Source organism: Xyrauchen texanus, chromosome 21 (assembly GCF_025860055.1).
Source record: "Xyrauchen texanus isolate HMW12.3.18 chromosome 21, RBS_HiC_50CHRs, whole genome shotgun sequence".
Taxonomy (NCBI): domain Eukaryota; kingdom Metazoa; phylum Chordata; class Actinopteri; order Cypriniformes; family Catostomidae; genus Xyrauchen; species Xyrauchen texanus.
In genome coordinates this window covers 38,322,559-38,349,169 of record NC_068296.1, presented here as the reverse complement: position 1 = coordinate 38,349,169, position 26,611 = coordinate 38,322,559, and the positions used below count along the sequence as shown (strand labels likewise).

The 26,611-nt window shown below is 40.6% G+C and overlaps 1 protein-coding gene across 1 annotated transcript in view; it reads left to right on the top strand.

Annotated features, from left to right (window-relative positions):
- The window catches only part of LOC127661713 (spondin-1-like), a 262,735-nt gene that overhangs the window by 203,553 nt on the left and 32,571 nt on the right, over positions 1-26,611 (top strand). Inside the window, exon 7 of the mRNA XM_052152544.1 lies at positions 20,443-20,507. Coding sequence (XP_052008504.1) covers positions 20,443-20,507 — 65 coding nt within the window. The remainder of the gene's footprint in view (positions 1-20,442; positions 20,508-26,611) is intronic.

Sequence of the window (26,611 nt, the reverse complement as noted above, 5' to 3'; positions counted from 1 at the left end):
AGTGCAATGACACTGCTGGAGGTCATTGACACAGTGATAAAGATTTCCTCATCTCGACTTGAAAACTTCCATTTAAATAGAGAGATAACAATGCGAGCTGACCTCAGGAGCACTTGTGTTCCAAATAGAAGGAACTCTAAATAAAACGGTCTGCGTCATTCATACAGATGGTTTCAGGGAACCATTACTTCTATGATGAAATGGGTGGCTGATTGAATCTAAAGTGGGGAAAAGTGCTCACTTTCACCTGCTGCTAAAGCATCTCAGAAAGGAACTCTAAAATTTTAGATGGGCTTTCAATCAGGTCTAATGTTTATAAAGGGGTTACAGACAGGATGCAACTTTTAGTCCTCGATTCACCCTTTAAAACACAATTCAGCTATGTGAAGTGACAGCCATATCAGTTATGTGAAGGCTTACTGATGAGCTGATTATACAGCATAATTAACTGATAATAATACTGACTGATCAAGACAAACAAATAATACTGTTCAATATCATCTTAAATAAGCCAAGTTGTCTAAGACCACTTTGAAAATCCAGGATTTTTTTCTACTTTCGATTCAACAGGTCATTCAATGTAAGCACATACAGTTGGAGCTGACAATGTTTACACGTTTGTACAAAATATCAGATTCACAAGCTTTCATTGAAGCACACAACATGCTTTTTGGAACATTCTCAAATCAAGCTGGGATAACAAAAGCCTCTTTTCCACCATAGGGCCGAACAGTTCTTGTTGTGGAAACGTCCCGTTCTGTGCTGATCCGGGCCAGTTGGTACGGTTATGGTTTCTTTTTCCATTGTGGTGCTTGATTTGTATGTAACGAATACGTCAGTTGGCGAAGCTGTGAGAGGAAGACATTGGAGTGAGTGCGCTATGGAGAATGATTGCATATTCCAGTTTAGGACTGCCTTTCCCCCCTGGTTTTTCCTTTGTTAAAGCACAGAAAAAACATATCCCATATCCCAAAAAGGAAAGCAGAGAGAAAAAGGTGCGAGGTTAACCATAATTTGTAGAGGTGTTGTGCATGCCACCAGACAAAAACATACAAAAAGGTAAAAGTTCCCAGACTAGCTAAAAATTACATATATTGACAAAATAGTATTTGAGTAATAAAAATGGTATATGAGTTTTAATGAGCTAGCTAGTGTAATCTAGTTCCCTGACGAAAAAAGGTGTGCAGAAAATAATGTACTATACTAGCTAAATCATCATAAACTCATTAAAAGGGCCAAGGGTGCAATGATGGAAAAATAGGCGTTGCATATGCAGATGTATTTGTTCATTGTGACGTCACAAGTTCCACAATTCCAAACGAGACATTTTTGCATCTTGGTATAAATAAATGCTCATTTCATATGAAGGAGGAAGGTTGCAGTTCTGAAACTTACAGTATGTTTTTATAGTGCAATGACCTCTTCTATGTCAAAAGATCAAGGGAAATTTGATTCCTCATGTAATGACGCCTTTATGATATCCCAAACACACTATTCATTTTTATTACATTTTATTAACCTTTTCATAGTGAACTTCGCCAGCTATCTATAAACAAAAGAGTTACCTTGGCTTTGGGAAATTGACGCAAGTCAATCGCGAGTCGCTACTTTTTGCCCCATTTCGCCCATCACTCAAATCCTATGTGCACTCCAAATGCTCTCATTACAAGTTGAACATGTCAAAAAGAGACAGTTCTTGGATCAATGATGAATTGAACTGCTCAGGGGTCGTTTCCCTAAAGCATCATGAGACAACTTCCATCATTACCAACGTAGTTCAATGATTTGATATTTCTCGAAACCATAAGTCCAACGAACATTTGCAAACAGCACCGAAAATTGTGTAGTTCAGTCTACAGCTCTCCATTTTCTTTGATGTTATCAAAGAAGTTGAAGCAGTTTCTTGTTGTTTGCAGTGTCAATGTCATTTGACTTAGCTTCTGTATCTTTCAGTCCATATATATCCTTTATTGTGTCATTACTGTTGACCCCGTTTACATGTACTTAAGAAAACGGTTTATTCCGGAGTTTTTGCAGAAAGCCACATTCAAAAACATCATGGAAACACGAGGGCTGTTCTCTTTACACCGTTTAAGGAAATGAGAGAAAGCGGTTTAACACACCTACGTTTCTGTTGGAGAATACAGCTTATGTGCCAATGTAAATGCATAAGAGATGTTCTTCTAGGTTTTTGAAGAGTATGCATGTGCATACGTGCTCGAGTGGAGTGTAATATAAGAAGGAAACCCTACTATTGCAGTTCAATCCTGCTGTCGCTACACAGTGCAGGTAAATGTGAATGCTGCTTTTATTCCTCCCCTTTTCTCCCCAATTCCCAGTGTGCTCTAAGTCCTCATGGTGGCACAGTGACTCGCCGCAATCTGGGTGGGGGAGGACGAATCTCAGTTCCCGTCAATCTGTGCATATTTTCATGTGGCTTGTTGAGCACGTTACCGCAGAGATGTAGTGCGTGTGGAGGCTTCGCACTATTCTCCGCGGCATCCACACACAACTCACCACATGCCCCACCGAGAGTGAGAACCACATCATAGTGACCACAAGGAGGTTGCCCCATGACTCTACCCTCCAGGAGACCTGGCTGGAGTCACTCAGCACGCCCTGGTTTCCTACTCGCGACTCTCCTGGAGGGCAGGTGGTTTTAATGTTGTAGCTAATCGGTGTATATTGTTGAACCAGCATTGTTCCAATGACGGATAAGCAACAGTTTTTATGGTTTTGGCAAACAATCATGACTAGCTATTTAATGCATCATACTATGTGGTTAAGCAGTGAGATACATAGTTGTATGGAAAACACACCCCAGACCAAGTCAAGAGGATTCATGAATGAATAGTTCAAACTGAGCTTGTTAACCAGTCCAATTGATTAATTGAAAAGATCTATCTCAAAATAATGATTCATTCATGAATCTGACATTGCTAATTGTAATACAATCATCACCGATACATGTCAAAACAAGAGTGACAGTGCAGAAAACAGTGAGTGCGTGTCCCCCCAACAGTATTTCCCCCTTGTTTTTCTGTCACTGGCAATACATAATGTGGATTGAAGCTTGAATAGGAAAACAACAAATTAGAATCAGGTTGTCAGAACTACTTCACTTCCTGAGTAACAATGAAGCCACGGTGTGTTAACGTACTGAATATTCTCTGTCATGTTTTGAAATCAGCATGCAGGAAAACTGCTACTGTGACAGTTCTGTCATGTCATCCATATTAAAGCTGTGATATGCTTCAAGACCTTTGTGCTTTTAGCACTCACTGATATAAACAGGATGGTATGGGTTTTCTTCCCTGATGCTATAAATTATATCGGAGCATTCTATTACTTTTGATGGACTCTGCAATATGAAAATGTTTTATGTGCCGTATGGTTTTGATGGCAGTAGAACGTGATTTAGCTCTGGCTGTCCTGTTGTGCAATCATTAAAATATGTGTGACAAATCTCAAGAGGTGCTTCCATGTACTTTTCAATTATTATAAACCTACCATGTCCATATTGAGAATAAAACAGAAGCCGTATGAGTCACTTTAATTGCTACCCATGACAAGAAAATCTCGACGCCCTGCAAAATGAAGGAGGAAGTTTGACAGTCCTAGATGTTTCGTTTGTTTTTCTCCAGAGTCTTACACGCCCATCTTTTTATAATTTTAGTGCTGAATTCTGGCATTTAAAACTTGTCTTTGTACACAATTACCTACAATATAGTACAGCTGGTGTTCTAGTCAGCCCACAGTTTTCTGAAGTAACACAATAGTCAGCTAAATTTCTTGATTCATTTTGTTTTGGACAGCTAAGGCTGTTTTTCTCTGCATTTTTCTCCCCCATTCTGTCGAGTTACTGACAAGCGCCATCTACCATCAGACACTATTGCATCAGTTTGAATGTACTTTTTCCTGTGGTGTGACTGATCCGAAACACGAGTTCAGGTCTCACGTTGAAACCAGGAATTAATGGCATTTACACAATCAATGACAAGCGTGACATGGAGGTTACATTTTTACTCACTTTACTGATGGTTAGGTTTAGGGTTGGGGTTTGGGTTAAGGTGTACAGTTAATAAAATATGCATTCCTCTTCGCCGTATTACATCACTATACATACGCTTTGGTGCAATTCTGTGGACATTTCATCGGGAAAGTGGAGCCCACAAGTACCCATACTTTAAAAAAGACTTCCCACTTCAGCCACTGGGGGCAGGGCTTTACATTTTGTTAAACAAACACCAATTTTTATTGAAGAACTGAAGCTGTCCTCACTGTCTCCAACATTTGCATACAACTGTCGTATTTCTCCCCCTGGTGGAAGTCGTGATGAAGTGTCATTTTTCTTGCAACGGATTTTATTCATTGAGGGAGAAGCTACCAAATTGACCTCAGAATGACATTACTGTGTAGGATTTTGTTGAGCAGATGAATTAATTCAATACAATTCTGATTAATATTCTCTAGTATTTATTATTAATATAGTTATATTTTAATGTGCAGAAATAATGATAAATAAATGTACACATTTAATCAAACATTTACTGTAATATAAAGCTTTTTGAAATATATATGTAACGTAAACAATAATTTCTGACTTCCACATTCATAATTGAGTAGCATGTGTTTAGAAAAAAATCTGTTGATATATCTTACAGATATATCAACAGTTTTGCAGGAATACATCACTTCCAGTCAGGTGGTCGCATACGGTCTAGTTGCACGAGTTTAAATATTTCAACGCAGCTGAAATCGTAACGCAACAAAGCTCAAATCGTATCCGAAAATCTCGCATTCGGAGACGTTCGGAAACCCACTCAACACCCTGCGACTCTCCATTGGAAATGAAAGACTTCTGGTCTATCGTCTGTTGTATACTATGAAAAAGCTGCTTTACTGTTGCCAGATTCCACCTACTGTCGCCGAATTGACAGCACAAGGTTTGGCAGACTTTGCCATTTTTAGATATTAGTTCTTCTAGTTTTTAGGAACAGAAGTATAGTGCTTCCGTACTGCCTCATAATGACATGTTTCAACTTACTTCTGTCGGCTGTGTAGAATCAGAACTAGTGATGCCCGATTCACAAAAGAATCTTTCCTTTGAGTCGGTTTGGTTTGCCGGTGCTGTATCATGTAAATAAGGGGTTGTTCACACTAAACGCACAAAAGCACAGAACCATGTTTGGACTACCAAGTCTTTTACATATTATTTTGCCATTAGTTCTATGAATGCTACACATACTGAAAATAAAATAAAACAAAACTTCTCTCAACGTTATCAGAATTTAATGGATTGGTATTGTTTTGGGAGAAAAAAAAATATTTGAGGTTTCTGGGTGTACCTCGAGATGAAATTCTGCAGGCAGAGGTAAACAGAAATGCTTACTTGATTCATAATGAATGGAATATAATAGTGCTATTGAGGAAAGTGTAAACAAATTGAAAGTAAAGGTTTATATTCACTTTATGTTTAAACATTCACATTTAATCCATTATTGTTATAGAACAGTAATACTGTATTTTGTATAACACACTTTTTTACTTCACTTACAATGAATTGAATAATAGCACGCTGAAACTGATAGTTTGTTTCACATTGCAAAGCCACTTAGGCAGCTTGCACCTTGAATTTGAGTTTTTCGCTGACATAATTGTAATAGAATTGTGTTTACTTAACCTTGGATGTGGCCTTTATTTCATTTTTGTTCTCGACTAGTAATATTTTCGAACCAACATAAGCTTAAACAAATAAAATATGAGGTGAATATAATATATGAGCCTAGAGTCAATAGTTGTTTAAAATGTAATTATACATCTAACACATTCATTAAGTGTCTTGTCTTAGACATTCTGCCTATTCTGGTCTCTGTCTTGACTCGGACTCAACCTACTCCGGCCTAGGCCTGGACTTGTATTTGAATGAACTGGTCTCAAATACAACACTGAGAAAAAGTACTGAAAAATCATAAGCAAGTAAAAGTACTGTTACTTCCCCAAAAAATGTTGTGTGAGTGGAGTAAAAGTGCCTGTCATAAAAAAAAACATTGTGAGGACCTACAGAGATGAGATATTCTTTGAAAAATCTTTGCTTGTTTTCTGCTGCCTTGATGAGTGAATTTTCATTTTTGTTAAAGTAAAAAAGTAGCTAATTTAAAAGTATCGAAGTGTAGTGAGCATTGAGTTGCAAATGCTATGCCCCCTTATAGTAAATACTGTATTCTGCAATTTACTTGCAATAGTGTAATTCACATCCTCTTTTATGACTGTTTGTCAGAAATAATAAAAAACATAGGTATCCTCCAACAGTTTTATTTTTAAATGGCAATTTTTAAAAATAAAAAGGTCCTTTTTTTTTGCACCCCTGTCCTTTTAGTTTAGCTTTTTTATTTTTTACTTTTTCTTTTTTTCAGTATGCATTGCTTTGGCTGAATGCTTTCTCTGTAAAAAAAGGAAAATAAATTAGATTCAAAACTGTCACATCACTTCTCTGTGATAAACACTACATGTATCTGCTTACAAAAATGATTTCAGACTCTCAAATGGCATGTCTTGTCCCGCACACTAGAGGGGGTATAGAGTAGTGTTTCCTAATCAGGTTGCCATGGTAATTAATAATATACATGTGTAGTATTCAAAATATAATCGTAATATCTATCTTTATTATACATATTATTATCTATGTTCATTAGATAACTGGATACTGGACAACTAATTTATCAGCAAGGTCCCCTCTTTCAGGATTTCATCTGTTCATTTTCTGTGAAATTTGTCAACTTTAAACTGTCATCATTTAATCACCTTCATGCTTTTGCAAACCCATATGGCTTTCTTTCATCCATGGATCTCAAAAGATGTTAAGCAAAACGTTAGTCTTAGTCACCATTCACTTTCATTGTATGACTGGGAAACATTCAGCCTAACTGTCACATTACTGTGTGTCTTTGTTCATGTCTTTTATTTTGAAAACAAAGTTCCTTGTTCCTGTCATGTGATTTCCTGTTCCTGTTTAGTTCTTATTGGTTCCTTGCCATGTTACTGTCATATGACCCTCTTGTTCCACTAGGTTTATTAGTCCTGTCTCCTCATTGGTTTGTGTTCATGAGTCTTGTTATCAGTTCTGTTATGTGATTGGTTCATATGGTTGTTGCCTGGTTATCTTGTTTACATAGTCTGTGTATTTATAGCCCTCATGTTCTCTAGTTCTTTGTTGAGTATTGTTTTGGTGTAATGTTGTTCTAGTCAAGACTAGTCTCATGATTTGTATATTATGATTTGTTGGCACTGAATATTAAACTGCACTTGGGTTCTCACATTCATCTTGTCTTCTTCCTGCTCATTCTTGCTCTGCCCTGCCTGAACATTACACTAACATCTCCTTGTGTGTTCCACAGAAGAGAGAAATTCCTATGGGCTTGGAACAACATATGTTCACGTAATCATAACATTATTTCCATTTTTGGAAATGTAAGTCAGCAAATGATTGCCTGTCTTACTCTCTAGAGTTTGTCTTTCTCAGGCCACGTCCACACTAATACATTTTATTTTGAAAACACTTTCTTCTGTCTTTCAATGTCTTGTTCTCTATGCTTTGCCCATATGTCCATAGTGAGACAGGGTTTTTGACAGTGAAAATTGAGCTCTCAAAATGCTCTCTTAAGTGGATACATTTGAAAACACAATTTTCATGTTGTAGTGTGGACTGGGAAAACGGAGATATCTGAAAAAGATAACATCTTTGTTGTCATGCAGTCATGTGATCCATTCAACCCAAAACAGTCAAGATGGCGGCCCATGTTGTGGTGGCCCTGTTGTGCCTGCTATTCATTTTGATAGCGTTGTTAAAGATAAATGTTCCTTACCCTTACAAAAAAGCTCAGTGAGTATTGTCGCTGACCACCACCCCTGGAGTCACGAGTTCCAGCCAGGTCTTCTAAGAAACCAAATTGGCCCATTTGCTGGGGAGTATATAGTCACATGGGGTAACCTCCTCGTGGTTACGATTAGTGGTTCTCGCTCTCAATGGGGCGTGTGGTAAGTTGTGCGTGGATCGAGGAGAATAGCAGGAGCCTCCACATGCTGTGAGTCTCCGCGGTGTCATGCACAGAGCCACGTGATAAGATGCATGGATTGACTGTCTCAGAAGTGGAGGCAACTGAGATTGTCCTCCGCTACCCGAATTGAGGCGAGTAACTGCACCACCACAAGGACATACTCAGTAGTGGGACTTGGGCATTCCAAATTGGGAGAAAAAGGGATACATTTTAGTTTATTTTATTCAAAACAAGACACAAACTTTCCACAAATTTGTGGGAAATTTTCCCCTCTTTATTTTCACATGCAAATGAGCGTTTGATTTGCGCGGATGTCTGCCAGAAGTTTGTAAATCTTTGTCGGTAGTGGTGAACCTCCGGCAAACATTTGGCAAAAATAGACAGTTTGCCGCATGTTTGCCACAAAGCTCATTTACATGTGAAAACAATTAGTGGCGATCAGTGACACATTGCATTCCTTCAAAGGAAGGGGGAAGTTTACTCTGAATTGCTGTCCGGCGACAGTGAGGACATTTTGCTTTTAGTCCTTTTTTGCTCCTTACATACATTTCAGTGTGGACGAGCAACTTTTGGTAAACTCTTGAAAACAGCAGTGTGGAACAGAGTGTTTCGAAAATGAAAACACCGTTTTCAAATGTATCCTGATTAATGTGGACATAACCTCAGTCTCCAGTCATTTCCGCTACGTTTTTTTAACTTTGCATCTGACTCGTAATGTAGGTTTGCAATAGTGGAAATACTGTTCTCAGAAAATCTTCAATGTTGTGAATGCTGATTGTTGGTGTACACTGGTTAAGGCGTGACTCTCCAGTTTGTTGACTTGCTCATTTGTTTGTTATCCTGAAGTAATTTATATTAAGTTCAAGCAATCATTGGGATTCTTAGGCATACAAGCTGTATCTTTATGATCATTTAGTCATAGTGTATGTAGGGGCTTATAGTGAAATACTAAAGTTTTTGTGGGCCCTCTGGGCAGTGGGCCCCTGGAATTGTCACCACCTTTCACACTAATAGAAACAGCCTTGCTTCTACTTGTAATAGTTAATTATGAAGTGCTTTTCTTCAGTAGTAACACTTATACTTAATTAAATATTTGCAGTACTCTTTCCACCACTAGCCACCAGGTGTAATGTCCACAGAGGGGCACCAAAAGCAAGTCATATTTTGTTGTAAATTATGTAATACAATGAAGAAGAATGCATATTTTATTAACTCTACACAACAAATCCCAACACAAAACCTAACCATCAGTGGAATAAAAATGTAATCTTAGAGGAAAAACGGAATCACCGAAATGTGCTCGTCACTGATTATGTGACTGTGGTTAATTTCTGGTTTCAACACCGGACGAGAAACCAGGTCTCTGGACTCTGCTGATGCAACATGCTATTGGTCATGCCACATTAAAAGGGAAACTTATGATGTTCAAAATGTTTGAACAGATACAAAAATGTCTGATAGTGTTGATGTCAAGCTACTGGAACATTCAGTAGCAACATATTGACTTCTTATGTGATCATGTTGTATGTATTTTGTCACTATGCTACATTAATGCAAAATCATCAAGGTCAAACGTGAGCATTAGCTGTGAAGAACAATCTTATAATCCCCTATGAAAAAAGTTCCAAAATCATTGTAACTGTCTTTCCACCAGATTCCACTTCAGAGAGTTATCACTGTCTGAGATATTCTTCTTTTTCTTGCCAATAAGCATTTTGTTGGCTGTCAGAGTGCACTTAGCACTTAGAACAAGAGAGAGTTAAATGGTCCGTTCCTCCCCAGAGAGGAGGAGGCGTTTGGATGCTGCTTTTACTGTTGTTGTTAAATGCCTTCAAAGTGGCATGTCTTGCTCTTTAAAGTCAACGATCATAGTTTATCCATCACGTGACTAGTGGACAGAAGATACTCCTAAACTGCCTCTGAACAATTTGTTACTAACAATTTTTGGCCATCATTATTTGCTCACTAACTCAACCCACTCCCTGTATTTGCACATGCGCTCCTAAAACAAATCTGAATTTGTCTTCAACTCCACCCACCAAAATTCATTTCTCACCTCTTTCATATTTATTTTTCAATATGATATTACGTGGGCCTGATATGGCACTGTTCCAAGTGGCTGCTGCCTTGGAATTAATGCTCTTGTTTTGTGGTCTGTAAGTGAAAGAAGTTTGCTGAGTGAAGCTGGCCAATAAACCTGGATGATCCGCACAGCTGACGTCAGAAAGGTTTTGCCCCTTTACTCGTATCACAACACATAGAAGAGAGAAGTGGCACTCTTGTGCTATTGTCGCCAAGGAATGCAAGACTTAATTCTTCCAATGAGTCCTAAAAACCACAGCACCTGCTTCTTGTGGAGATTAAACCTTTATTTATGACGCTGTTGAGTGAGCAGGGAAATGCATATATGCAGTCTTCCTAAAGATTTCCCACAAGGAGCTTCCAATTAGAGGCAAGGTTGAGTTTGAGCTCCTCATAAAAGGTTTCATTAAGAATTAAAATGAGCTGACTGTTAAAACTGTTTCCTAAGAGATACATATTCACCCCCTCATACAATTAAAAGTGCATGCCACAAATTTCACTGCATCATTTACTCCCGAGCTCAGGGACAGTGTAAAGACAACACACTGTACAATATGTGTCCTGAAGAACATTTCAGTTGATAGTGAGACAAAAGTGTAAAAAAAGTACCAGATAATGACGTGGTGGTTGCTCATCTCAGACTTGCTTTTTATGAAAATAATCAGGATTCGATACAATTTGGGTTTAATCAACAGCATTTTTGGCAATGTTGATTACCACAAAAATAATTAGTTTTTTTTAAGAACTAAGCACAAATCTGGGTTATAGTGAGGCACTTACAATGGAAGTGAATGTGGCCAATTTGTTAACATCAAACTACTCATTCAACATGAGTTTAGTGAGATAACATTGCTTACTACCACTTTATGTGTAAAGTTATATCCAATTTTACAACTTTGTTGACATGACGCCTACAACGACCATAAAAACTATGATTTAACAACTTTACAGCTCAAATAATTCATGAGTTTTAACAGAGGAACTAACACAGGAGCTTTTATATAACTACAAGCTTAACATTTCTGCCTTTAAACCCACCACAAATTGGCCCCATTCACTAAAATTGTAAGTGCCTCAGTGTAACATTATGCCAAACATTCTGTCAAATTATTTTAACTTGTATTGAACCCAGAGTATTCCTTTAAGATTCAGGGTAGGAAGGTAGGTTTTGTTGATTTAATGCTCAATAGAGCATCAAAAGTGCTGTAAGCAATTTTAGCTGCTCCAGAATTTCCACAATCTGAAACATTGTATTAGCCATGGCCTTTCTTTCCAAAATCCTGCTCTCCAAAGGTACCAAATGAGCTTAATTGAGACCAACATCGAGCGGAAGCAGATGTAAAAGTCAACAGCACAGTCAACTGACAACTGTTATAAACAACATGGCATAAAATGGCATTAGTGTTGTCAAAATTACCGGTACTTCAGTAACAAGTCTGTACTAAAGTAAAAAAAGATGTCACGATACCAGTGTTTGTGCAGTACCATTAGCACCAAGCACCGACTTAATCAGAATGACACACGGCTGCTTTTAAATGCTCACACGCTTATTTGAGCATGTGCTCTGTTACTCCTTTTTCACTGAAATGCACAATCTCACCTTTCTTAGGATCATTGAGACCCCACGAGGTGAGATCTTGCATGGAGCCCCAGTCCGAGGGAGATTGACAGTCATGTTTAGCTTCTTCCATTTTCTAATGATTGCTCCAACAGTGGACCTTTTTTTCACCAAGCTGCTTGGCAATTTCCCGTGAGCCCTTTCCAGCCTTGTGGAGGTGTACAATTTTGTCTCTAGTGTCTTTGGACAGCTCTTTGGTCTTGGCCATGTTAGTAGTTGGATTCTTACTGATTGTATGGGGTGGACAGGTGTCTTTATGCAGCTAACGACCTCAAACAGGTGCATCTAATTTAGGATAATAAATGGAGTGGAGGTGGACATTTTAAAGGCAGACTAACAGGTCTTTGAGGGTCAGAATTGTAGCTGATAGACAGGTGTTCAAATACTTATTTGCAGCTGTATCATACAAATAAATAGTTAAAAAATCATACATTGTGATTTCTGGATTTTTTTTTTAGATTATGTCTCTCACAGTGGACCAATCAATCTAATTAAAATCATGATATGTCCTAGTGTGATTATTAAACTGTGAAATGTTGCAATTTTTAGCCTGCCTTTGAGCTGCACGAACTTTAAATGAATGTGTGAAGCAGACCGCTCATACACTGGAAACCGCACAGACTATGAGAATCATAAGCGTCGTATGAGATGAAAAAACAGAGCACTAATCCACTGTGAAGCACGCCACACATGTAGCCTATATAAAATATTTATTGAATTAAATCCCAGCATTTGCGCTTTAACGATCAAACTGGGCCATGTAACGAACTGTTAATCTGTCAGAAGAAGAAAGTGACGCTTCTGTGAAACCAAACATAAAAATAAAAGCTAGAGGCCTGAAATTGGGAAAAAATTTAACAGAAATATATTACAACTGTATAGTATATTTTAATAATAAATGATAATAACACTAATATTAATGAAGCAATATACCACAAACAAGAGTGCTATTATTATAAAACAATACAATAGTGTGTTGAAAAGTGATTGTTACACTATGATGTCCATGCAGAAATGGCTTGTTCAGGATGTTCAGGAAAAGCCGGTTCCCATGGCAGCATGAAAAGGTATGGTTCATCTGTAAGGTGACCTCAGTGCCTTCAAACAACTTAGCTTGTGAGCTGTGTCCGCCCTAGAAATGCTCCTGAAGCTCAATTAAAGTAAATCCCTGCAGCCATGTTTCAGATTCTAGAAGATAGCTTTCCCAGAGGAATGGGAACTGCTCTGAAAGCAGCCAGAGGAACGCAGCCTGATATCATGAAACTTATGTGGATGTGGCAACATTTTTGCAAATTGAAATTACGTAGTTCATCATGACTAGGGCTGTTTCTGTAGCAATTGTTATTGCACTGATATTGCACCAATAGCCTATTTTATACGTTGGTAACATGTAAGCATCAAAATATTTCAGAATCTCAAAATATAGCTAAACTTGAATATTAAACACAACTAAATATCAGTAAACAGATGGACAATAATTAAAATGTCTGGTCCTTCCTTGGCTGAAAGCTTTTGAACTGTCAGAAGTTTTAAATTTTTTTAGACAGAACAAAAATCCCCAACATTGTCCAGTTTAAGAGAGGACCTCACTGAAGATATGATGTTTCCAGCCACACTAAAAACATGTACAGCCAACGAAATTACTGACAAAAATAGAAGAGATGGAAAAGGCACATCATGAAGATAATTACCCTTACAAAATCAAGAGTTCTTGCATACTTGTCACAAATGAGTTTTGCGAAAAACTCTTCATTGTTGCAAAAGGTTGGCTGCAGGTTCACCACTACCAGTGAAGAGTTGCAAACTTCTGGTTACATTAATATAATATTACCACTTACATCTGTACAGACAGAGAAGAAAATGCACAGCTGAACTTTAACTAGGGATTTAGCCTAATTCTTCTCTATACTCATTATAGGCTATTATTATTATTACTCATATATAGGCTTATTTCATTCAATTCTTTCAGGTTAAGTTGATACATTAATTTGCACATCACCGCCAGTGGGGCAGTTGTCACTGTCACATGTATCGCAGCAGTTACACTGTGTGGTGCTAAAAGCTAGTTAAATAGTCTCCCAAACAGATTAGTTTTTTTAAGATTAATGTGCTTTATCTTGTTTTAACTATACAAAGCCAACCTCCCTACCCTAAACCTTTAACCTAAACCTAAGAGATAGTGTCATAAAAAGTAAATGTGAGATTGAAAACACAATATCTGAAGCAACATGACATTTTTTGGTACCTCTATGTGCTGTGCTGTGGAAAAAAGTAAGTGAATCCTTGGATTTAATAACTGGCCAATCCTCCTGCAGCAATAACTTCAACCAAGTGTTTCCGATAGCTGCGGATGAGACCTGCATAATGTTCAGAAGGAATTTTGGACCATTCTTCCTTACAAAACTGCTTCAGCTCAGCCATGTTCTTATGATGTCTGGTGTGAATGACTCTCTTGAGGTCATTTCAGAGCATCTCTATTGGGCTAAGTTCTGGGCTCTGACTGGGCTTCTCCAAAAGGAGTATTTTCTTTTTTTGAAGCATTCTGCAGTGGATTTACTTCGATGTTTAGGGTTATTGTCCTGCTGCATCACCCAACTTCTACTAAGCTTCAGCTGGCACACAGCCACCCTGACATTATCCTGCAGAATATCTATATGCACTTGAAAATTCATTTTTCCCTCGATGATGAAGTGGTCGAGGCCCCGAAGCAGCAAAGCAGCTCCAAATCATGACGCATCCTCCACCGTACTTCACCGTTGGGATGATGTTATATTGTTGACATTCGGTGCCCCTTTTATGCCATATGCATTGATGTGTTTTCTTCTCAAACAATTAAACCATACATTCATCAGTCCACAAAACCTTTTCCCAATAGTGTTGTGGAGTGCCAAGGTGGTCTTTGTCAAACTTCAGGCACGCATCAATGTTTTTGTTGGACAGCACCAGCTTCCTTCGTGGTGTCCTGCCATGGACACTATTGCTGTTTAATGTTTTCCATAGAGTAAACCCATGAACAGAGATGTTAACCAGTTCCAATGATTCCTTCAGCTGTCACACTATGTTCTTTTAACCTCTTTGAGCATTTTGTGTTGTGCCCTTTGAGTCATCTTGGCACTTCTAGTGAGAGTAGCCACAGTAGTAAATCGTCTCCAATTATAGAAAATCTGTCAAACTGTGGACAGATGAATATCTAAGCTTTTCAAGATAACTTTGTAACCTTTCATTATGCAAAGCAACAATTCTTGATTGTAGGTCTTCTGAGATCTCTTTAGGTCCACGTCAGCAGATGCTTCTTGTGAATAGGAAACTCAAAATATTTGAGCGTTTTCAGAAAGTCAAAGTAGCTCTAACCCACACCTCTAATTTAATTTCATTAACTTGAATGTCAGGTTTGCCAACTCCTGTCTATAAATAGCTTTTTTTCATATTTAGCCTAGGGATTCACATACTATTTCCTCACCACTGATAATGTTTAATGGGATGTGTTTAATAAAAACATAAGCCAAAAACACACAAACAATTGTAATCGTTTAAGCACATTGTGTTTGTCTATACTTGTGTCGTTTTATGAAGACGAGATCCCATTTTCTGAGCAATTAATGCAGCAACCTACTAATTCCATAATAATTCAATACCTTTTCTGCACATGATCAATGTTGTGGTCAATGTCAGATCTGTCTTATATAAATGTATTATTCCTTTTACAACATCCTAAAACTTTCTTTTTTTATTTCCAGGTGTCAGTGAGATTTGAAAACCTATGTAGACTTTCTATGTAGATATTTGAACCCAACTGTACAGTATATTCTGAATTAGAGAGCATCCAAAGTAGCAGATCAACCAAAATGAGCCTATAAAAATGTGTGTGCGTTTCATATAATATCCTTTGGGAGACCCATTGGTTCATTTGATGTCTCAGGATACTCAGAAATATTTCCATTTTCATCTAGAAATGTAATATCATTTCCATTCAGAGTACCTCCACATTATCTGCAATTGTTCTGGAATCCCTCTGTGGTTGTGTCCACCGACAGTCCCTAAAAGTCCATTTGTTCTTCCAGTATGAGTGAACATAATGAGGAGTCTCACTCTCTCCCGTGAAGAGTTGAATCATAAAGTTTGCTGTTCACAGTGCATTGTAGTGCTCAGAGTATATTGAAGGCAAGACTTCTCTTCATTTATGTTTGGTGTCCTGATAGGGAAAAAAGGAATGAAAATAGAAAGCAAACTCTCGGTTCAAATCCAGATTCACTTTATGCTTCATTACTCACTGTTTGCTTTTTTCATTCTTTATACTTTCTAGTTTCTGAAATGTATTAATTTCTTTCAGAATGACTTTCTTTATTCTTATAAACAAAATAACCCTCAATATACGTTTAAAATATTAACAAATACAAAAAACAGTAGAGTCAATTCCTTGGTTGAATGTATACACCACCAAAGTGCAATTACATCTGGCAATCATCTTTAGGAGCTGCTGAGGAATGTCTGCCAAGAACACATTGTGGCCTTTGAGAGAGTCATACAATCTATAACAGTTCATGGAGGAGTAATAGAACAAGGTACTTGTTTTGTTGTTTAGGAATAAGTGATTAGTATGGACATGTTCAGAGCCTACTGTGTGGTGCTTACCCAATGACAGATGGCTTTTCATAATAACACAAGAGTATGGTTCTTTTTCTGGCTCAACTCAAGAGCCATGGCCTCATATGGCAGCCAGAGGCAGCGCATCTGTCCGCTCACAACTGTAGAGGCAATTCTGGCTTTGATTTGAATAAACAGTCCTGGCTGGATAGTTGCCTTTAAAGCCAATCATTCAATTAAAAAAATGGTTTACCACCGATACAATGGAGCTTCACCCCATTCTCCGTGTTTGTATCATTCCAAATAGTGGTGGGGTTTTGGTTCATCGTTGATTTTTGGTTTTATTCACTAATTCGTTCAGTGACCATGCCCGCCGTCAGGGGGGGTCAAAGGCCCAGGGGGGCCCATGCAAAGGTCTATAGTTGACGCTTAATGGGATCAAGCACAACAATTTTACTTACTGACTTATATCACCGAAAATAGAATGTATATGTATTTACATGATAAATACATTAATTGTTATCATTAAAACACATTTCAACTTGTCATTTGATTCTGATGCCATCCCCCCGCTGTTATTGTGAAAATGGTTCGGTCGAAACACCTGGCCAATCAGATGTGCAGAACACACACGATGTGCGTTGTGCAAAGAGGGGACTGACTAAAATGCCTCACCAAAGGCTAAAATCAGGGGCATAAAAAGAAAAGTGAGCAAACAGAGAGTGAACGAAAGAAGCAGAGAGGCGTTGGCCAAATTTTTTGCCAAGCATGAAGCACTAGGTATGACAGGCGAACCGGAACGTGCGAGGAGCTAGTGTAGACTAGCAAATAAAACTGCAGCTAGCTAGCTTAACCTTTAAACAACGTTGGCACATTCACTTAAATAGATAAGAAATAAATATTATATATATATATATAAATGCCCTTATAAGTAGGGATGGGTACCAAAACCCGGTAATAAATGGGCCCCTGTGTTAAATTATTAATGGCTGTAGTATTTATAGGCTCCTACATTACGGTTCATTTTAACGTTTTGGTGTAAATTATAATAATGCTGCTGCAGCCTCTCTACTCTGTTTCGGAGCTGCACTCCACACACACACACACACACACACACACACACACACACACACACACACACACACACACACACACAAGGGGTGGCCAGATCCCAACAAACCAAATATGGGACAAAGAGTAGTTATTTTAATGTGGGACACGTTACCAATGCTGAGAAGTAAATTTTTTTTTAGATGACAAATATCTAAATTAAAAATAAACATCGCAATTTCCCCCGGCGCTATGTAGGCAACAAAGACGGTGACCCACATGTGCGCAGTTTGACTGACATCAAACACAGCCCCTTGATGACAGCTTTCCCTGCCTTCTTCACAGCCACTGGATACAATTATTTTATTGACATTTTAGATTTGTTTCCAGTGAGATATTGAGTTTATACAGTGACTTTGCTGTTGTAAACATTACTGTTGCTACTCTAGAAACAGCATTCTTTTAAAAAATAATATATTTTTTATCATTTAACAATTGATAAAAAGAAACCAATAGAGTATTGATCAGAGTAAAATCCTAACGATACCCATCCATACTTATAAGGCAATTATATTGCAACCTGCTGGAATTACTAAAGCTTGTAATTAGCTCATTCTTTGGCCTCATTCTCAGAATCTTCCTATGATATCACCCTCTATCAGAAACTGAGGGAGAGACGAGCATCCCTAAACAGTGAGTGAGTGAGTGAGTGACACAAGGATGGGTGGGTGGTGGTGGATGGTGCTGGAGTGGGTGTGGATGAGGGCAAATTCAGCTGTAGATACACAAATAAATGAATGAAAATACATGTTAATTGTGAAGTTCTTTAATGAGGAGTTTAGTTGCATAACAATGCGTTTTTGTAAGTAGATAAATAAATGTACTGCAATACTTATTAAGTAGGGGGTTGCTTGTTTTTGTTGTTGTTGTTTTATTAAATAAATAAAACAAAAATCATTAAGAGTAAGAAAATGCTCTTTATTACAATATTACGTTTTCATATTCTGGTTGGCAATGAGCATGTACAGGCAGCGTACAAGCACTCCGCACAGTCAAAGTCTGTCGCAACTTTGGAACTATTATTGCTGGCAGAAATGGAATACATTGAAATGTAAGTTATTAAGTATTATTTAATTGTTTGTCGAACTGTTGTATTAAAAAAATGTTAAACTGTAATTGCAACATAATCAATCAACATGTTCCTTCTGAAAATGAACGTAACCTGAAATCAACCCCATTCAGCTGAATTATGACAAGCAGCATTCCCCATTAGACATTACACTAACAGTAAAGTTTAGGGTTGGGGTTTGTGTTTGGGTGTAGAGTTACGTACATGTACATTTACATTCTCTGAAGGTGGCTGGAGTAGTATAGGTGCTAGCGCAGAAGAGAGAATTATGAATTATGAAGAATGTAGAGGTTGCTTCTTTCCATCCAATTACAATGAATGTGGGCTGGAGCTTTCAAGATTCAAAAAGCACCAGAAACGTATCATAAAGGTAGTCCATATGACTAATGAACTGTTTTTCAAGTCTATCTAAACCCTAAAAACAATTAAACTTGTGTAATTAAGCGCAAAACGGTTATGGAGTTGTTGATGTTGATGTTGTTGTTGTTTTTTTTTATTTTTTATTTTATACTTTTTAAAGAAATGTAAAGTTTTAAAATTAGACATATGACATCTTGTATTAATTTGCATGGCATGGTGAAATCGGAAGATAGGTCTATTGTAGGACTTGGTTTGTATGAAAAGATACTATTCCCATAGACACCAACCAATCAACAAACAGAATGTCAGAGCAATACAATACAGGCATGTAATTATAGCTATCCTCTTATCCAACACTTTATTTTAATCAGATTACACCCCAAACAGGTCATGAGATGGAGTTGGAAATTCACCTATTGATTTTTTGTTCACATTGTTTTCAGCATTTAAAACCGACAATGCTGTTGCAACCGTAATATTTCCATTGTGATCATTTTTTACTTTCTAGACTCTTTCTCCAGCTGCCTTTACACTACAGAGATGGTACTATGTTGTATGTTGATTCTCGTGCTCAGTCGACAGATAAGCTGTGTTGAATATCATGACAACAGCAAGGCAGCTTTCATATAGCATTTCAATTGCACAGAACTGAAGTCTGAAACCTTAACTTACCCAAAACTTTAACACTATTAATTTACTGCAATGCAAGCTCTGATATTTTCTTCTGGAAATGCAAATCTAGGATTGTGTTCTGGGTTTAAAAGAGCAATATGTGATGAGATGGTAGAATTCAAGCTGGTGCATTACTGCATTACAACTAAGAAGACAAAGTATTATGTCACTGCATTATAAAGAATGATGACCTTTAACCTGCAATGTTAAAACCTCTGTTCCATTGTGACAGTCGTTAATGAAAACCTTATACACACACACACACACACACACACACACACACACACACACACACACACACTACTGGCCTGCGTTCTGTAGCCCATTGAAGAAATATTTATACAGCTTTTATGAGATTCTGACATGTCTACATCAGCAGGAAGGCAAATAAAGCGTCATTCATCACGTCCTGTCAAGAGAAAGAGATGTTGATTCAAACGTTTCTTTGTTGGTCTGAGTGAAGACATTTTATCGCTCTTCCTGTCATCATCATCCTGTTTTATTTTCATTAGGGCTTAAAAACATTTTCTCTGGAAAGTTTGGTAAAGGAATAAGTCATTAATATGTGATTTTACCATTGTTAAGGGGGTTTTAGGGACTAAGATCAACCCTTACCCATGTTGAAAATCACTGTTGTGCATGGCTTCTTGAGGCTTAGTGCTGTTGCCTCCAGTTCATAAAAATATTATGACATAAGACAAAATCTACAATAAAGTTATTGTTTTAATAATCAGAATAAACAATTCTTCCACCAAAGTTTTGCATTTTAGGCTGGATGCTGTTTTTGGGATAAATCCATGTTGCAACTTGGTGCATTAATTAAGCAAAATCACATATCGCAGTATCACACGATGATTAACTGAATCTCTGTTCTGTGTTTTATCACACAGGGTGACGATGTCTTGACTGTCATCAAGATGAAGGCACAGTGGCCTGCCTGGCAACCTCTCAGCGTGTAAGTAACTGTTGTTGCATTAACATGCATTTTTGTTTCATTGATTTCGTTAGTTTTAGTTTAGTTTTTTTTTGTAAACAAAAAATTCTAGTTTCAGTTTTAATTTGAGTAATTACAGTTTTGAGAGTTAACAGAACACTTCTAGAGTGTAAAACAAAGCACGACATTTGAATTTTAGCTTAGCAAACTTACACAATACACTTAAAGTAAAATGAAGCAGTTGAATATTTGCACAGTTTACTTAGACTCCACATACTTGTGCATAATAACAATAGCATTATGGTTTGAGATAAAAAATAGTCTCAAATAACCAAACACAAGCTAATCAAAAGTATAAAAGTGAAAAGTTCAAATGAACTCAAATACAAGTTAAACATGAAATCTTGTTAAACTGTTGAGGCTCACTGTACTGACGGGGTCGTATCATAATTATACTGCATATGATACGTGTCTCGTATAATCTTGTAATCCGTGGTCGTCTGTTAAATATAGTATGTTATCCATTCAACCACGAAGCCAGAAGCCGCTGCAGCAAAGAAATTATCCAAATATGGACATGAAGAAAAAAGCATGTTATATCAGATCTCATTCGGCACCATATGTGTAAACTCTGTGAAAAGCAAAAAAATTATGTTTAGTCTGATGAAAGATGTCTTGAATATATAGATGATTATGAAAATGTATGGTTTGTCAATATTTTCCAAGTGATCACTGGTATTTCTATAGGTTTATTGAACAGTTTTGTATCTGAAACTGGACTATTCTAGAAATATTATACTTTCTGCTTCCTTCCATGAATTCAATCCACATGAAATCAGTAAAAGAAGCTGTTATAACAACTTGATGATGATTGACAGTAAGATATTTGCATAAGATTATGTGCACTTTACACATGCTAACGCTAACACACTAGCACCTTTGCCATAGTAATGCATCTGTTTCCCCAGGATGCAAGCATTCGCCACAGTAGGACCTGAACATTTTTATAGAAGATTATGAATAATATTTTATACTTGTTTTTAAATAAATATTTCCTACCATCCATAATTCATGTCCGAGTCATCTTCATATATCAGTCTTTCAGGTATCAGCTAACCACATGTATTTTACATGCCACAAAACCACCTGCAGGTATTAATCTAAACAGCCCAGTAGTGTATGTCTCTGCGGCTCTGAAGATGAACATATCTCAAACACACACACACAGGTCCATTTTTTCTGCTATGTGAGGAGAGCTCACTGAGTATGAAAATGATATTTTATTTTTGATCATTTTAATTTTATTTCAGTTAATGTAATAACTGTTGTTAGTTTCATTTGCGTTTTTCATTTATTTAGAAATATTTATTTTATTTCAGTTTACAAAAATACTATAGAAAATACTATAAATGTCATGCTAAGTAATACACAAGTAGTTGTACTTTTATTTATGGAAGCATTGGCAGATAATGGGCACAGCAGTGAATAGCAGCATCAAATGGCAGACAGATGACAAACAGTAGATGAAAATTCCACTGAACAAACAATAATGACAAACGGGCACTTAGCTGAGAACTTGAATATAATCTACGATGGAGTATACGAGAGAAACACAATATTCCACAAAGGAAAATAAAAGAATATACACTATGTGGAAGCAGTGCGGTCTTATAGGGCAGATTCAAAACTAGACAATGTTTTACTGACAGAGGTGGGTATATATTGTGTTCTTGATTACATGGAGATGAGCCGCAGGTGCGTTTGTTTAATAGTCTGGAGAGAGGGAGTGGAGAGTCAAATGAGCTTGCGATTCTGATGAATGTGTAACAATAAGAGCGTGCAAAATTACTGACCGGCAGAAAGCGTCATTGACCGTGGCCCGCAGACAATTATTTTGCTGCTTTCTAGAGCTGTCACAGAGACAGGTGAAATATTGTCTAGGTTACGTATGTAACCTCCGTTCCCCAATGGAGGCAACGAGACGTTGTGTCAGAGAAGCGACACTAGGGGTCTCTCTTGAGCACCGATATTCACCTCTGAACTATGAAAAAAGGCCAATGATAGTTGGCACCCAGTATTTCGGGAGTTCATTCAGGATTTTTCTGAGGAGCCGGAAATGGTTCGGCTCAGCGACGTGGCAGGGGAGACACAACGTCTCGTTCCCTCCATCGGGGAACGGAGGTTACATACGTAACCTAGACGTTCCCCTTCTGTCGCTCTCTCCACGTTGTGTCAGAGAAGCGACACTAGGGGTCCACTTATAAAAGTGCCATGCGCTGAGCCGTGTACGTGAACTGCTGATACAGGAGCGAGCAGGTATTCTTACGTGCAGGACGACCAACTGTATCAGGCTGCACGTACCCTTCCCCAATGCCCCATTTAAGCCATCAGGATTCCTTATCGTTACCCTGGAGGGGGGAACCAAGCCTGGCCGGGCCTCTTTTCTCTCTATGTTTCTCGCATAGAGCAACTAAGGCCGGGCCCTTACACGCATTGAGGGAAGGGGGTCTTAGCCCTTATTCAGGGCGGAGAAGACCCTGCGGAGGCCACGCCTACCCGAGAGGGGAGGCAATTTTAAGTGGCAAAACCATCAGAGGCCTGACTTAGGGCCTATGTGGAAAAGTTGGTGCGGTGGTGGATCCAGCCTCATAGAGGGGGGAACATACAGCACGGCAACCGAGGCAGCCGTGACTGCTTAAGGGAAACACGGGAGTCCGCTCGCCAGAGGGACAGAACCGTGGTGTTACACACAGGGGAGTCCGAAGGAGGCCTTACCTGTGGAGCACCTATACCAGTACAGGGTAGCTTGCGGTACCCGCAGTGGCTTGGGTCGGCGAGTTCCTCCGCTGAACTGCAACCCACGAGGGCAAGGGAGGAATCAACCAGTGTCCCAAACCTGGGATCTCCTGGGAATGAAGGCGCACTGTTTCCCCTGGTTAGGGGGAAGGGCGCTAGGTGCAAGCGATTCACCCGGTCAGATCGTGGGCGTACTACCGAGTTCTACGTGCTCGTTACCTGAGAAAACACGGGACGATACTGACTCAACTCGGAGATTGTAGAATCTCGCAAAAGTGTTAGGTGTTGCCCAGCCCGCTGCTCTACAAATGTCTGCTAGGGCAGTGCCCCTAGCCAGTGCCCATGAGGATGCAACACTCCTGGTGGAGTGGGCTCGGACCTGCAAGGGGGGGGGCACGGCCTGGGTGTGATAAGCCAGGGGAATGGTGTCGACAACCCAGTGGGCGAGTCTCTGCTTGGAGACAGCGTTCCCTTCCTGCTGTCCCCCAAAGCCGACGAAGAGCTGCTCAAAGCGTCTGGTGCTCTGTGTGCGGTCCAGATAAATACGCAAAGGGCGTACTGGACACAGCAGTGAAAGGGCTGGGTCTGCCTCCTCCCGGGGCAGCGCTTGCAGGTTCACCACCTGATCCCTGAAGGGTGTGGTAGGAACCTTGGGCACGTAGCCCGGTCACGGTCTTAGGACGAAAGTGTCTGCCGGACCGAACTCCAGGCAAGCATCGCTAACAGAGAACGCATGCAGGTCCCCGACCCTCTTGATGGAAGCGAGCGCGATCAGCAGGGCGGTCTTGAGAGAGAGGGCCCTGAGTCCAGCTGAGTCAAGCGGCTCAAAGGGGGGTCTCTGGAGTCCTGTAAGGATGACCGAAAGATCCCAGGAGGGGAACAGGTTAGGCACCTTTTAGGAACCTGACGATTAAGTCGTGCTTACCAAGAGACTTTCCATCTACCGTGTCGTGGTGGGCCGCGATAGCGGCGACATACACCTTGAGGGTGGAGGGGGACAGCCTCCTCTCCAGCCTCTCCTGAAGAAACACGAGCACTGACCTAACTGCGCACTTCTGCGGGTCTTCGGCTCGGGAAGAACACCAGTCCATGAACAGACGCCACTTTAGAGCGTAAAGATGCCTGGTAGAGGGGCTCTGGCTTGATTGATTGTATCTATGACGGTCGATGGTAGGCCGGCTAGATCTTCCGCGATCCCGGCCCAAGGGCCAGACATGGAGGTTCCAGAAGTCTGGGTGCGGGTGCCAGAGCGTGCCCCGGCCCCTGAGAAAGAAGGTCCTTCCTCAGGGAATTCGCCAGGGAGGGGCTGTCGTGAGGAGCGTGAGGTCCGAAAACCAAGTCCGGGTGGGCCAGTAAGGGGCTACCAGAATGACTTGCTCCTCGTCCTCCCTGACCTTGCATAGCACCTGTGCAAGAAGGCTCACTGGGGGAAATGCGTACTTGCGCAGCCCCGTAGGCCAGCTGTGTGCCAACGCGTCTGCCCCAAGGGGAGCCTCTGTCCGGGCATACCAGAGCGGGCAGTGGGAGGTTTCTTGGGAGTCAAACAGGTCTACCTGAGCCTTGCCGAACCGGTCCCAAATCAGCTGGACCGACTGGGGGTGGAGCCTCCACTCTCCGCCAGGCAAGCTTTGTCTTGACAGCGCGTCCGCTATCACTTTGAGGTTGCCGGGGATGTGAGTGGGGCGCAGTGACTTGAGTCGCTGCTGGCTCCAAAGGAGGAGACGACAGGCGAGCTGTGACATGTGGAGGGAGCGTACTCTGCCTTTGCGGTTTATGTAGGCTACGACTGTGGTGCTGTCTGTCCTGACTAGGACATGTTTGTTCCGAATTAACGGGAGAAACTTCTGCAGGGCCAGAAAAACAGCCAGCAGCTCTAGGCAGTTGATGTGCCAGCACAGCGGGCCTCGGTTCCACCGGCCTGCGGCTGCGTACCCGTTGCACACGGCGGCCCAACCCAATTTGGAGGCATCAGTTGTGACCAGAACGCGTCGGGACACCTGCTGCAAGGGTACTCCTGCCCTTAAAGAGCAGAGGTCTGTCCAGGGTTTGAAGGTTTGTCGGCAGGCAGAGGTAACTTTTACGTTGTGCGTGCCGCGGCGCCATGCTCGTCTCGGCACGCGAGTCCGGAGCCAGTGCTGAAGTGGTCTCATATGCATCAACCCCAGCGCGCGCCGCCGGAGGATGCCATATGCCCCAGGAGCTGTTGGAAACGTTTTAGCGGGACCACGGCGCCTGGCTTGAAGGAAGCGAGGCATTTCAGCACTGACTGAGCACGCTCGTTGGAGAGACGTGCTGTCATTGAGACTGAGTCTAACTCCAGACCGAGAAAAGAGATGCTCTGGACCGGGGAGAGCTTGCTCTTTTCCCAGTTGACCTGAAGCCCCAAACGGCTGAGGTGGCTGAGCACCTGGTCTCTGTGTGCGCATAGTAACTCTCGGGAGTGGGCCAGTATGAGCCAGTCGTCGAGGTAATTGAGTATGCGTATGCCGGCTTCTCGGAGCGGGGCAAGAGCTGCCTCTGCAACTTTCGTGAAGACGCGAGGGGACAGAGACAGGCCGAAGGGGAGGACTTTGTACTGATACGCCTGGCTGTCGAACGCGAACCGTAGGAAGGGTCGATGTCGAGGGCGAATTGAGACGTGGAAGTACACGTCCGTCAGGTCTACCGCTGCGAACCAATCTAGATGCCGGATGCCAGATAGAATTTGTTTCTGGGTGAGCATTTTGAACGGGAGTTTGGACAAGGTCCGATTGAAAACTCGCAGGTCCAAGATCGGTCGTAAGCCGCCGCCTTTCTTGGGTACAACGAAGTAAGGGCTGTAGAAACCCTTCTTCGTTTCGGTTGGAGGGACAGGCTCTATCGCGTCCTTTAATAGAAGGGAGGCGATTTCTTCGCGCAGGGAATGGGCATGTTGGCCGTGTACTGCGGAAAAATGTACGCCCACGAAGGGGGGGCGGAGACCTGGCAAACTGAATTGCGTAACCGAGTCGAATGGTCCAGTGCAGCCAGCGTGACGGGTTGGGCAGTGAAAGCCATGCCTCTAAACTCCGTGCTAGGGGTACCAAGGGAACGAGTTTTTTGGACGTACCCGGCGGGGCTTCGCAGCGGTGCAGAACAGGTAACGTGGCGTCGGGAGGCAACGTGACGTCCCGAGGCTCTGGTGCTGAGAATAAACTCAAAAGCACTTACCTTGCTCCGCGCATCCGGCAGGGGGCGGGTTCGTGACTGAGGAGGAGGTCTGATGCTGGCGTCCTCTGGACTCGTCTGAACCGGCCGGCCGGGGAACAGTCGTGGGGCTGAAGGCGGGGACACCGCGTCCATGGAGCCGG